Raw genomic sequence first — 12,365 nt, 5'->3', positions numbered from 1 at the left:
GGCTCTGCCCAGAACCTTGTCATACTAACTTACATATTAGACATACTAGCTGCTCACTAAGGAGAAACCCGGAGACTACCGTGGATTCAACGAGGAAGAGAGCAGAATGAAGCATGTTATTCTGATTACGCATTTGCTTGGCCTGGTACACGCCCACTGTGAGTAATCGAGAGCACGGCTGCCAGGCGATGGGTGACTGATATGGTTGGAAGACATATTCCCTAACCTGATACATGATGGTGAAGTGACGGAAGACTGGGCGTGAGTCCCTTCCTATGCGTGCCCCTGCCACCAAAGACTTATTTGTACACAGCTATGTCCGTCAAACCTCGAACTACGAGAGCCAAAGCCCGGTCATGCATGCCTCCGCAGCACAGATCCGATGCGACGAACTGGGGAGTCCCCCTTATAGCGCCGGAATTCGCCAGGTCATAGCTGGGGAGACAGTGGGGTTTCGGGTCAGCCCCAGCATTCAACACCCCGGCCCAGTGGCATTCTACATGGCCAAAGCTCCAAAAGCGCATACGGCAAAGACGTTCGACGGCGACGGCGACGTCTGGTTCAAGATTGCTCAGGAACAGCCAGACTTTGGCATCTCACAGCTGACGTGGCCGTCGGAGGGACGAACCGAACTGTCTGTCCGGATCCCCCAGTGTATAGTCGCTGGAGACTACTTGCTTCGAGTAGAGCACCTCGGTCTACATGGCGCCTATAATATTGGCGGTGCACAAGTAAGAACATTGTCTTTATCTTGCGGTGGCCTCTGCTTATAACTATGAGACAGTTCTTCCAAGCATGCGCTCAGCTGTCTGTGTCTGGGTCGGGCACTAGGGAGTTCCCTGGAGTCCATCTTCCTGGTGCCTATTCAGTAAGCAGAAGAAAATTGGTAGCATATCGTGATACCTAACGTGCTTGCAGGAGAATGACCCCGGTATCCATGTGAACTTGTGGTGGCCGGTACCTACAAACTACACGAATCCAGGTCCTCTACCCATACAATGTTGATAGGTTCTTCAGCAAGAAAGATTCCACGCAATTTCTCGTAAGGCAGGGGAATGAAGCTTTTCGTTTCGCATACCGGTCATCATGAGTGAGGTTTTGGCGTTAAACTCGAATGGAAGGCGTGGAAGGAAGCTTTGTGTCTTGACGCTGTCTTGTTAGCATAACAATTACACGGGTGTTAGGGGAGTAGCACACTATAAATACTCTACTCCTGTTATCTCCCAGTGATCTCTTTCTGTTCTTCCCATGCCGTTTGCTCTATTCCATTCAACAGCTTCCCTGCATATAAACAACCTCAAAGCATACCTTTACTCTGGTTTCTCTAGCTACTACGCACCATGTCAACCATCAATACGACTATTTCGACTTCTCAGTCGATACTGGATTCAACAAAATCAATAGACTATATTGCGCTCGCAGCAAGGAACGCCACCTGCCTACCACCATTTCCAACCCCACCGTGTTCGAGAATGCCATCAAGTTTGACGCCACTTGGGAGCCAGTGTGGGTAGGTGCATACGAAATCAGCGGGGAGGGGGCTCCATATCTCTACGAGGCACAAAGACAGAGATGCGCATGACCACTGCTCTCGACACGCTAAGCTGTTCCATTGATGAATCTATAGTATCTCGCTCTCCTAGAAATAACGAACCGCAGGATGCGTCTGTGGTGAAAGGTATATCCAGACCTGCATAACCCTCTATGCGCTTCGTATGCTTTACCTGCTCCTATCCTCCGCCAAAATTGGCGACGCTGTCTGCTGTAGTACTAGCTCTTCCACGACCCCCATCGACTTCTGAAGCAGGACAAGTGCTTTATGTAGGTTTGCAAGTAGCCTGTAGAGATGTCCAACATCGGAGGGCGATCGCTCCTCTGGGGGGATCTCGACGTGCTGGACTCACCCTCGTCACCGGTCGAGGGGCTGTGCTGCTCTGATATAGCGAAACTGCTTTCGTTTGAGGCCGAGTCTTCGATGAAGTCCTTGAGACTGCCTGGGCTGTCTGGTACATCACTAGATAAATTACTGTTCGTTCCTACATCAATTAGTTAATGAAAAGCCATCTTTTGCTTAACCATCGACTTACCTATGTCGTCGTCTTCCGCTTCCGAATCATCAAGGAATGTGTTGCAGTGAGCTGACATTGCCGTGGCTGTCCTTCTCGATATGCTGTCTATATATACCAATTTCGTTTGCAAAGATGTTTTGGATGAGTAAAAAAAGCTCAGGTAGTAAGGAAAGGTGGAGTGATGGAAGCCTTGAAGTTCTACTATACTACAATCATTACTTTACTAGACATATATACTGAAGCCGAACTGTATGTACGGCCAAAATGAAAGCGCAGTGTCATCAATCGTTCAGCTTCTTGCTCTTTTCGCTTTTTAGCCGCTTACATTGTAGAAAGATTGATACTGTAGGCATCAAGAACATGAAGCGGTGATTCACTCGGGACTGTAACCCTGTTTCAGAAGAGACGGATCTTACATTTGCACCGGGTGCCCTTTGCATAGATACTGGATTGCAAGATGCATAAGCTACAGTAGGGTAGATATACACCTCAGGATGGGGAGAGTTGCTGATTCGTCGTTCATAGCAGCAGAACCGTGACGGACGGTAACACTACACAGGCGCCGGTTCTTCAGAGGCATCATCTGCTAGTAGGCCTTGTTGCGAAGCTAGCGATTCCTCGAGGAGGAAGCGCTTTTTTGTAGCCGACTCACATGCAGCTTGTTCCCAACTGCATTCGGATTATGGACACCGGGCTGTATGATCGCGCGTTTATGGCGTACAGGACGATAAGATCCATATGTTACAATAGCCTAGATATAGACCCCAGAATGGATAGAGGTGTTGATGACGCCGCCACTCCATATTGGCGAACAGCAGCAGACCCATGGAGGGTGGAGATCATGCAGGCACCAGCACACTCACGTAGCAAGTCACTTGCTCTCTTGATGCTGCTTCACTGTGCTTACAACATATATTGTACAATGCACACGGTCGTGCGTACTGTATCATAGAAACTATAAGCGCTCTGTGGTCTCTCCCCATGCCTTAAATACTTTGCTTCCGTTCTTTTTATCTTCTTTCGTAGCCACTCACTCTCCCTACTTGGTGGTTCCGTAGGCGTCGTCTTATTCTCCTCTCTTAATTGCAGGGAACGACCACTGTCTCAGTAACGAGGGGCCCGAAACTCAGCAGACGGCTCCCACCCACGCTCGTTTTACGTGTGGGATCATTACCGACATACGGAGAGGCTCAGAGCTAGAATCCCGATGATCAACGGAGCGGCGGCTTTAATCGACCTCACAGTCAACGTACTCAATTGTCGTCGTTGCCGCGCCGTTATTTCAAGCGATGAGCAAACTGCCGAGGTCTGCTATGTTCTGGAGCATTGTCGATGTGTACGTCTTGAGGATCCCCACGTTAAACCACACTGATCAGCGATAGGTCCTTTGCGCAAGCTGTCAAGTATATCGGTGTCCGCAGATCTCCCATCAAGGACTTTGTGGGCCTCAAAGACCCTTGAAGACATTCCGGCTCGGGACGTGTGAGATATGCTGGCAGTGGATGAAGGCTCCGGACAGGCTGCCGTGTGGTATGCTGTATTTCCCCATGTCGAACGTAGCTAACATGGGAAAGGACACACATTTTGCTGTCGATGCGTGGCACTGAACCGTATGTACTCGGCTGCATGTCCAACATGCCGGACTGAGTGGCGTAATCTGCCCCTTCGACACCCTCGTCGCATTTGCCGCATGTGGAATATTGGGATGGAAGTGACGCTTCCAAAGCCAACTACGCACCATAGAGATCAAGTAAAAGGGGGTTCATTGGTACGAAGAGTGGGATATGGACGCCATAGGAGGTATTTCCTTTTCGACGAAACAGCCAGAGCCAGCCGGGAGATTGTGGGCAGCACTCAGGCCAGCGTTGACGAGACGCGTTTTTAGCAGTTGCTCCATAATTCAGTTCAGTTTTCTAAGTCATTGTGCTCTTTGCGCTCTTCTCCATCGATGTGTGACAGTGTCCAACATGATCAGTCACTGCCTTTAACAGCTAGTGAATCCACTTCCCTCTCTTACTATGCATGCAATCCAGCTCTCCTTCTACAAGCACGCCACTATGCTCTGGGCACGGAAAAGTACGATGTTCCACTCGCCGCTCCCAAGTCGCTTAGACTTTATAATGTTGCCGCAGTATTTGCATAATACACCAACCGATTTCCCCCATCTCCATACAGCTACCTCTGACCAGTACTGTGGTGTGGTCTCTTGATATCTGGTAGCCCGTAGGTTGTCCATTCTACCGATTCCCTGAAGGCCTCTGGTTAGCTGAATGAATACAATTCCGTCAATTCGCATTAGCTTCAGTAGCCCCTAGCCGCGATTCGCGCAGACCGCCGGTGTCTTCTATTGTGTTGAAGCTCGTGCTCGCTTTCCTCGATTTCGAAATCCCGGCCCAAAATCTCGATCAAGTCGTTGATATCGTCAAGCTCGCTTTGGTACTGAGCCGGCTCGGCGCTGCTAACTTCGTGGTAAAAGCTGCTCAGAGGGCGGACTCTTACTTGCGCATAGCTTACCCACGTTGTCCGACAACATGCCAGGTGCGGCAGCTTGTAGCACCGCCAACGGCGATGACTTGAGGTCTGTCGTCTCGCCGAGTCACTACATCACTAGCAGCATGCTGCTGGCGGCTAGATTCCACAGTTGGCTCATACCACTCGTCACATTGCATCTGACCCGGCGTGGTTGATCGTGTGTCACTCGGAGTACCAAAGGCCATTTCTTTTATCGAAAAATTATGAACTGCATCAACAGACATCCGTAGACCAGTATCAGACGACATGTAGGTCGGTGTTTCGCGACTGCTTTGACGGGAGGCACGGAGGGGTCTGATCAGAGGTCACAGTCTTTGATTTGCAAGACGTCTTGTGGTATCAAGCTGTACTAGGACCATCTGATCAGCGAAACGCTATATCCTTCCTTGAACTGGGTCGCCGACTACAGTAGATTGAGTCCTACTACGGCTTCCTTGAGAGTACGTTATGTACATTGTGGACGTGTGGACGTGTGGACGTGTGAGACGTTCTCGCTGCCCGCTTGCGACGCCATACAGAAGGTAACGAAATCGGCTTCCTCGCTGGGGGCCGAGAAATTCATCTCCGCTTGGACCACTTTCTATTTTAGGAAAGGTGCACAGTGACGCTTACCCGCTAACCAGATGCCTGGTTTTGTACTCTACCAAGGCTTGGCATGTACCTGTCATCCTATATAGGCTCTTAGGTATTCTAATCAATCACGAGGACAGTTAACCTTAATAGCGCGGGGTCGCGAACCAGCTCCACGCTGCTTTCTATATAACCACATGAAGGCATTACCATAAAAGCATATGTACATAACCCCTTTTTGAGGAATGTTCCAGCATCCCAAATTGAGCACCACGAAGAAGCCGGCATGGCCCTGAACCCTCCATTTTCAAAGCTATTAGAAAAGAGAAAATAAAGAGTAAAAGCTCTAGAATGGAAACTGTACAAGACTCACTGCTTTCCAACCCCTTCCATGTCGCATTCTATAAAAAACACCCTCCCCGAAGCACAGCCGATAGTTACCAAAGAACCGGAAACAGCGGATCCACCATAGGTTGGCCGGAAATCAGGTGGTAGCCATAAAAAATAATTCCCTTGCCAAGTAATCCACCTGTGATCCTCGCTGATACCATAGCCAAGGCGTGCAACCTCGCGCTGTGGAGGTGATGACTGACTAGGTTGGGCACCAACAGAAATGGCTCCAACATCAGTAAGAAGATATGAAGAATCCGGGCTAAATGATAATATAGGGAAAATAATGCCTATGTAGGTGGACTGCAACTCCTGGCCTGTCTGCGCGTCCCAGACCTTGACCGTGTGGTCGTCCGACGCCGACGCCACCAGCTTGCTGTCGTGCGAGAACGCCACCGAGTTGACCCCAGAGTCGTGGCCCTTGAGCGTCTGCAGCTCTTGGCCCGTCGCGGCGTCCCAGACCTTGACCTTCTGGTCGTGCGATGCCGACGCCACCAGCTTGCTGTCGTGCGAGAACGCCACCGAGTTGACCCCAGAGTCGTGGCCCTTGAGCGTCTGCAGCTCTTGGCCCGTCGCGGCGTCCCAGACCTTGACCTTCTGGTCGTGCGATGCCGACGCCACCAGCTTGCTGTCGTGCGAGAACGCCACCGAGTTGACCCCAGAGTCGTGGCCCTTGAGCGTCTGCAGCTCTTGGCCCGTTGCGGCGTCCCAGACCTTGACCGTCTGGTCGAGCGACGCCGACGCCACCAGCTTGCTGTCGTGCGAGAACGCCACCGAAGTGACCCAACGGCTGTGGCCCATGAGCGTCTGCAGCTCTTGGCCCGTTGCGGCGTCCCAGACCTTGACCGTCTGGTCGTGCGACGCCGACGCCACCAGCTTGCTGTCGTGCGAGAACGCCACCGAGTTGACCCTAAGGCTGTGGCCCGTGAGCGTCTGCAGCTCTTGGCCCGTCTCCGCGTCCCAGACCTTGACCGTATGGTCGTCCGACGCCGACGCCACCAGCTTGCTGTCTTGCGAGAACGCCACCGAGTTGACCGCATTGTTGTGGCCCTCGAGCGTCTGGCGGCAATTATTCCCACTTGTCGTCGACCTCCGGTCGACGTTTTTATCCATTGTGGAACGTCATCTCTAAATATAGCACGGATCACGCTCTGTTTCGGGGCGAAGAGGAGGCTAGATGAATAGACTTGAAGAGGGGCAGCTTGAATAGTAGAAACGTTGGCTAGAATAAAGCGGTTCGCATCGTCGAAGAAAGCGTCGAGTTGTTTAGCAGGACTTGACTTAAACGGATGTTAGCCACCTAACGAAACGAATTGATTCGTAACTTACAGTGAGGCCTCTTATCGTGGCTAGAATCTCTAGGCTTTCCGAAACTCTATTTATCAGACTGAGCGCTTCTAGCCAGTGGAGAAAGTGGCGGATCAAGAAGTTATGCACCTCATCACCATCGGAGAGCTGTGTACCTGAATGCTCTAGGTGGTAAACCCAGTAGCGGCAGGCATACTGCATCTCTGGTCGCAGGTGCTTCTTGATCCGCTCAGGATCGATCTCTGAGAGCGCTATCCCAGGTGCTTGGACTTGGCAGATATCCGTCCGCAGCGAGCTATTCATGACTTGCAGACATTCCGTAGCTAGCCGACGATGGACCTCCTTCTCATTAATCCAGAACAGGTTGCTCTCTCGCTTCTCCGGGTCGAGAAGGAAGTCGCGAAATGACAGATGCAGTAGTCGGATTGGCCGGTCGGAAGAAGAGGGAATACTGAGTACAGAATGAAGTAGGTCCAAAGTGACGGCAACCGTCTTTAAGGGCATATCTAGTAGCCGCACCAAGGGTGCTAGGGCAAGGGGTTCAGCGAGAATAACAATTGGCCCAACAATCGATCGAAACCGCTCAACGGTGTGCTTTCTCTGTTCGCCTAACGTATCGCTGAGGAGCTTGTTCAATACAGGCATATATGTCGCCTCGAGCTGAGAGACTTGAGCCGTCGCCCGGTAGCTTATGATCTCTTGTAGTTGGTCTGCAGGGTCCCCGAGTCTTCGGTCAGCGACAAACCGACAAACGGTAGCGGCAAAGATGAACAGCGGTACCGCCATCTTGACCAAGATCCGCATGTCGTCTTCGCTTGGCCATACGGCGGGTATGTGTCGGTCTTCTGCCACGGAAGCGTTGTAGTCATTCTTCACTCGCGTGAGCTCACTGTTGAAGAAGACCTGGATATCGTGCTCAATTACGGATGTAGCGACCTTGTGAAGGATAAGGTGTTGGTATTCCTCTTTAATCGCAGCGAAGCCAAGACGGATAGGAAGCTCGGGTCTGCTGGTAAGAAAGATTTTGAGCCGGGGCGATTGTATGCTTTTCGAGATCGAGAATAAGTGTATCAAGCGTCTGACATCCTCCTCGTGCTCGCACTCATCCAAGGCATCGACGATAATCAGAAGAGCACGGTTCTTGTAAGCAGCTCTAGAAATTTTCGATAGCGGTTGAAATATGAGCTTCTCGATTTGTTCTCGCATCGCTTTTCCGAAGATCGCAGGGTCGGAATCGATGGCATCTTGGATGTGCGGGATAACAGCCGGTTCCCGTGAGCACAGCTGCGCTGCCAGGGTGGAGAAGAACTTGGACACGCCACCGCGATCCCCTTCACCACGTTTGAAAAAGAAGCTAGCACCAAGAAACCCACCCGTGGAGGCAGTATGCGCTAGGGTACGCGAGATAGTCGACTTGCCCGTTCCTGCCATGCCATTGAGCCAGAACATTGTTTTTGCCTTCAGGTCCTGAATCCATCCGTCAATCTCGGCTAGGAGCTCGACTCGAGTGCCGTGAAGGCATTGGGGATTGTGTTCCTCGGCATGTGAGTCAAATGCGGCTCCTTGTGCGACAGGGAGTCTGGCGAGCACAAGTTTTTGGTCGATATTAAGGAGAACGGTTCTGTAAGGGTAGATCGTGAGCAGCCGAGAGCATATCTGGACTGGAAGAAGCGGCTTACGTTTGATCAACCTGTAAGGCCAAGGAGATTGTTTGCGAGCATCGTTGGAGAATATCAACTTTCTTCTGAACATCCTCACTCCTGAAAGGCCATTTCAGAGCGCGAAGGCCGCATCGTCTCATCGCTTTCCTGCTCTTCCTGGAGGTAAGGTCCTCTTCTAGCCTTTGAAGTTCTCCTTGTCCATCTTGTAATGCGGTGTATAGATTCTGGGATGTGCGGAGCTTTGTCCCTTGGGGGCCGTCTAGGAGTTTGCGGACGCTCTCGGTGACAGCCTTCAGATTCGTCACTTCCGTATTGATTCGTCCGATATCGTCTCTCGCGTTCGAAACATCTTCCACGTACTGCGCACAAAGCTTGGTGATCTTTACTGCTAACTCGATAACGGCAAGAGCGCTGGCCGCGGTGCCGAACACTTCAGCCATCGAGTCTTGGGTGGTGTTTCGTTTCGCGTCGGCTGCAACTGAGAAACGGTCGAAGAGAAGAATTGTCGAGGCTACGTAGGCTGAGCCGTCCCGCTGAGCGGGACATGAACCAAGTGAATTTAATTATCTTCCTCCAACAGCTTCAACTCTATTTATCTCACCGAACGCTCATACTCTTTAGTGTCAATGCTCTGGTCTCGCTCTAGGGCTTTAGATATTATTAATATCGTGTTACCGCCATTGCCCACCAGATATCGTCATTAAAGCATCAAGCTGTATTCATCATGCTTTAACTATCAAGGTTGTCATACGATTAGCTTCAATGCTCTTTGGGTGGGAGCGCAGCGGCTTCTTTGGCGGGGTAGCTTATTTGGTTTGGCGGGGTAGCTTTGGTAGCTTCTTTGGTGGGGGTCCCCGCTTTCCCCAAGCCAAAGGAGATAGGAAGCCTGCAAATAGGTTGTGTGGAAATCATTGGAAGGCAGCTAGCTGCCTCTGACTCTTCTGCCTCGTGAGAATGACAGTGCCGCCGTCATAGTCAGATGTCGTATACGGCCATAGGGTCGGCGCCTGCCGTGCCAGTAGGCGCTATTGCAGTACACTCGGGGTCGATTTCGCACTCAGCATCCGCGTCGACATCCATATGGACAGAGGCATTCACATCGACGCTGGAGCCGGACTAATCATGTTGCTTCAAGTTCCATACCGGCGTTATGGTTCCGTATCTACGTACCGAGTCCAGCTCCACGACGAACGCTACGCCGACCGCTGCGACAGGCGCAGATACCCGGCCAACACACACTAGGTACCCTGACCACGCCGCGATGGATGCGTCGCTGCAGAGAGCTGTACGTCAGAACAGCTGGGTGGCGGCTAGAAGGCCCTTGGCGCAGATTATGACCAGGCAAGACATTGGTAATCTGGATAGATGGAAGATTTCGGGGAGAGACATCGCGCTTGCGCTTCTGCTTGGGCTCTGTATCCTGCTGTTCTTCGGCATAGAGCTGCGTACGAAGGAAATCAGGCACATCGTCGTGACAATTGATGGGGTGACCTTCTTCGATATGCCGAATCAGGCTTCGGAAGTGATGGGTACGTAGCCTGTAGTGTTTGCTGTTCGCACTATCACGCCAGCAATATGGTCCAAGATGGCAGGGAGGTCCCGGGCATCGCATTCGTTCGTAGAGCTCGTTCCAGGTAGTCTGATGACCCGTCGTTGCTTTAGCGTGTAGCTGCGTTGTTCGTCTGGCAAGCATTGTTTGGGTAGCAGATAACCTCCCCCGGGTAGTGGCCCCCATTGACGCGTCGCCGGGTCTGTCGATATCTATGTAGTTAAAGGCGATTGCGAGTCGCAGCGGCTTCCCTTCTCGAAAGAGAGGCGCCCATGTCCGAAGCTGCTTCTCGACAAGGCTCCAGTCAATATCGAAACTGCTAAAATACTTAACGAGATCGCGCGCCGAGCGATCTCGGACAGAGACTGTGACTGTAGTATCATCAATTTGCACTGAATCTTTAGCTTTTCGGAGCTTTGCTCTAACCAATTCCTCTAGCTTTGGCTGTAAGAACTTGAGCCAGTAGGCACCCGGTGCAAGCACAAGGTCCGGTTCCGTATCCTTTAGAAGGACTCTATTATTGTACATCACCTTGAACTTAATCGAGTAGTGAATGCAGCGAGGTGGCTCATCATCGTAGGCTTCGTCCTCTTTCCAGTCAGCAAGCTGCAGTAAGGGAAGCGTTGCTCGCTCGATGCTCAGCTGCCTGCGACCAGCGCACTGAACCGATTCCTCCCACGCGAAACCCTCCGAAGGTGCAAGCGACGCTCGCCAGCTCTGCTGGGTATTGATTATAGCCTGAGGAGATAGACTAGCGGAGCCAAAAGGAGCACCACCATCGTCGTCGAACGAATCGTATAGATACGAATCAAATTCATCATCCATTTTCGCGGCTATGCACTGGGCAAGACAGCGCCAGTCTTAACGAAGACGGTGGCGAAACAGATTTGGCGGGGGTAGAGAGATCCATTGTCAGACTCGAACGAAATGAGTCACAGATGGTTCCAGAAGCAGCGAACCGCTAGATACTGTATGGCGGAAATTAGGAACTGTATCCAGTATTGGACGTGGATTGTATTGTTGTTGGTTTGGAGCAGACAAAGGAGCCAGAGACGATGCTGGACGCTAAGCTGCATTCAGTTTGAGGCCCCTGTGCTGCGCTGCCATTTGGCAGGCAGCCGACAGCGCTTCTTTCCAATATTTGGCGGTCGCATTTGCAGGGTAAGTCTCCAATGACCAAGAGCTTCTCTCTCGCATGGAAATCGTCAAGTTCAAGAGGTGCTGCTGCACAGCTAGTCCCATGGTTTTGAAGGACTTCTTAACATAACAGGATCGATGACACGCTAGAACCTTGTTCAATGCATAGCGAAGCCCGGTATGCAGTAATCGCTGATGACGGTTCTGCTTATCGTCCATTGTCTGCTCTAGAGTCGGATGGACTACTTGAAGTGGAGTGCAGAATTGGATGACCGACACAGTACTTCGTGATGTACCTGCCAAGGCGTCAGTAACTACATCCAGAGACAGTCAGCATACTACGACCCGCACTGTGTGCTTTCCTAAAGCGGAAAGTGGTCTGACCGGAGAACTCGTTTTGGTTGCCGTCGAAGAGGAAGCCGATTTCGTTACCTGCTGTATCATTCACATTTCCCACCCGCAAGCCAGCACTTGCTATACAGTGTATCTACCGTTCCGCGAGACGCTATCGTAGCACCATGAACACGCAGAAATATGCTCTAAGAGGCCCAGCAAGCTGCCGAACCGTTTTGGATAGCTAGAACTCTGCCATGGCCCACACAAAACAAGACGCGGGACCTCGGCCGCTACTGCAACGTCTTCAGCGCGCTTGCGTACTAGAACCCGACACACGAGCGGTGGGCACGGCGATGCACGTCCCGCGCGGGCAGTGTGTGCCGGACTTGAACAGGATTGTCTGTCCCTATCTCTCAGCTACCGTTCCGTCGAGTGTATGCAACTCCGTTGCTGACAGCCGCAGTTTCGCCAATCAGTCGCCTACCATGCGAGACCGAGCCACGGCGAGCGACATGATCGCGCCGCCATGCTGAAGCCGTCGATTTCGAGGCCCAGCCAGCCGCCAGTGACGACGCGAACGCCGGTGTCGATGTGGATATCGATGCCGATGCCGAGTATGAAACCGACCTCGAATATATTGTAGCAGCTCCTGTTGGCGCGGCAGAGTCTCTCTATCTACGACATCATCCCTGACGAGGACGGCGGGACTGTCATTCCCAACAGTCCCATGAGACAGGTTGGCTTTCAGCTATGTCAACTATAGGTTTCCAGTCAATAGGCGGGCGTCTGGAGCAAAACAAGAAGAGGGTTGCA

The 12,365-nt window shown here is 51.8% G+C and overlaps 4 protein-coding genes across 4 annotated transcripts; 1 reads left to right on the top strand and 3 right to left on the bottom strand.

Moving 5' to 3' along the window:
- Positions 1 to 315: 315 nt before the first annotated feature.
- Positions 316 to 1,195, top strand: PG994_015293 (glycoside hydrolase family 61 protein; the record flags this gene model as incomplete). The annotated part of the gene is made up of 3 exons (XM_066866700.1): positions 316 to 353; positions 733 to 868; positions 919 to 1,195. The coding sequence occupies 3 exons, from the start codon at positions 316 to 318 to the stop codon at positions 1,003 to 1,005; spliced, it is 261 nt and encodes an 86-aa protein (XP_066707614.1). The 3' UTR covers positions 1,006 to 1,195.
- Positions 1,196 to 1,770: 575 nt separating this feature from the next.
- Positions 1,771 to 2,145, bottom strand: PG994_015292 (uncharacterized protein; the record flags this gene model as incomplete). The annotated part of the gene is made up of 2 exons (XM_066866699.1): positions 1,771 to 2,036; positions 2,088 to 2,145. The coding sequence occupies 2 exons, from the start codon at positions 2,143 to 2,145 to the stop codon at positions 1,771 to 1,773; spliced, it is 324 nt and encodes a 107-aa protein (XP_066707613.1).
- Positions 2,146 to 4,370: 2,225 nt separating this feature from the next.
- Positions 4,371 to 4,786, bottom strand: PG994_015291 (uncharacterized protein; the record flags this gene model as incomplete). The annotated part of the gene is made up of 2 exons (XM_066866698.1): positions 4,371 to 4,545; positions 4,584 to 4,786. The coding sequence occupies 2 exons, from the start codon at positions 4,784 to 4,786 to the stop codon at positions 4,371 to 4,373; spliced, it is 378 nt and encodes a 125-aa protein (XP_066707612.1).
- A 3,758-nt stretch (positions 4,787 to 8,544) lies between these two features.
- Positions 8,545 to 8,970, bottom strand: PG994_015290 (uncharacterized protein; the record flags this gene model as incomplete). The annotated part of the gene is made up of 1 exon (XM_066866697.1): positions 8,545 to 8,970. The coding sequence occupies one exon, from the start codon at positions 8,968 to 8,970 to the stop codon at positions 8,545 to 8,547; it is 426 nt and encodes a 141-aa protein (XP_066707611.1).
- Between the last annotated feature and the right edge of the window lie 3,395 nt (positions 8,971 to 12,365).

The sequence above is a fragment of the Apiospora phragmitis genome (genome assembly GCF_038363925.1).
Source record: "Apiospora phragmitis strain CBS 135458 chromosome Unknown utg000016l:1.0-887042.0:1.0-888152.0, whole genome shotgun sequence".
NCBI classification, from domain to species: Eukaryota; Fungi; Ascomycota; class Sordariomycetes; order Amphisphaeriales; family Apiosporaceae; genus Apiospora; species Apiospora phragmitis.
Note: the sequence above shows the minus strand (reverse complement) of the source record. Positions and strands in the feature narration are given on the sequence as shown.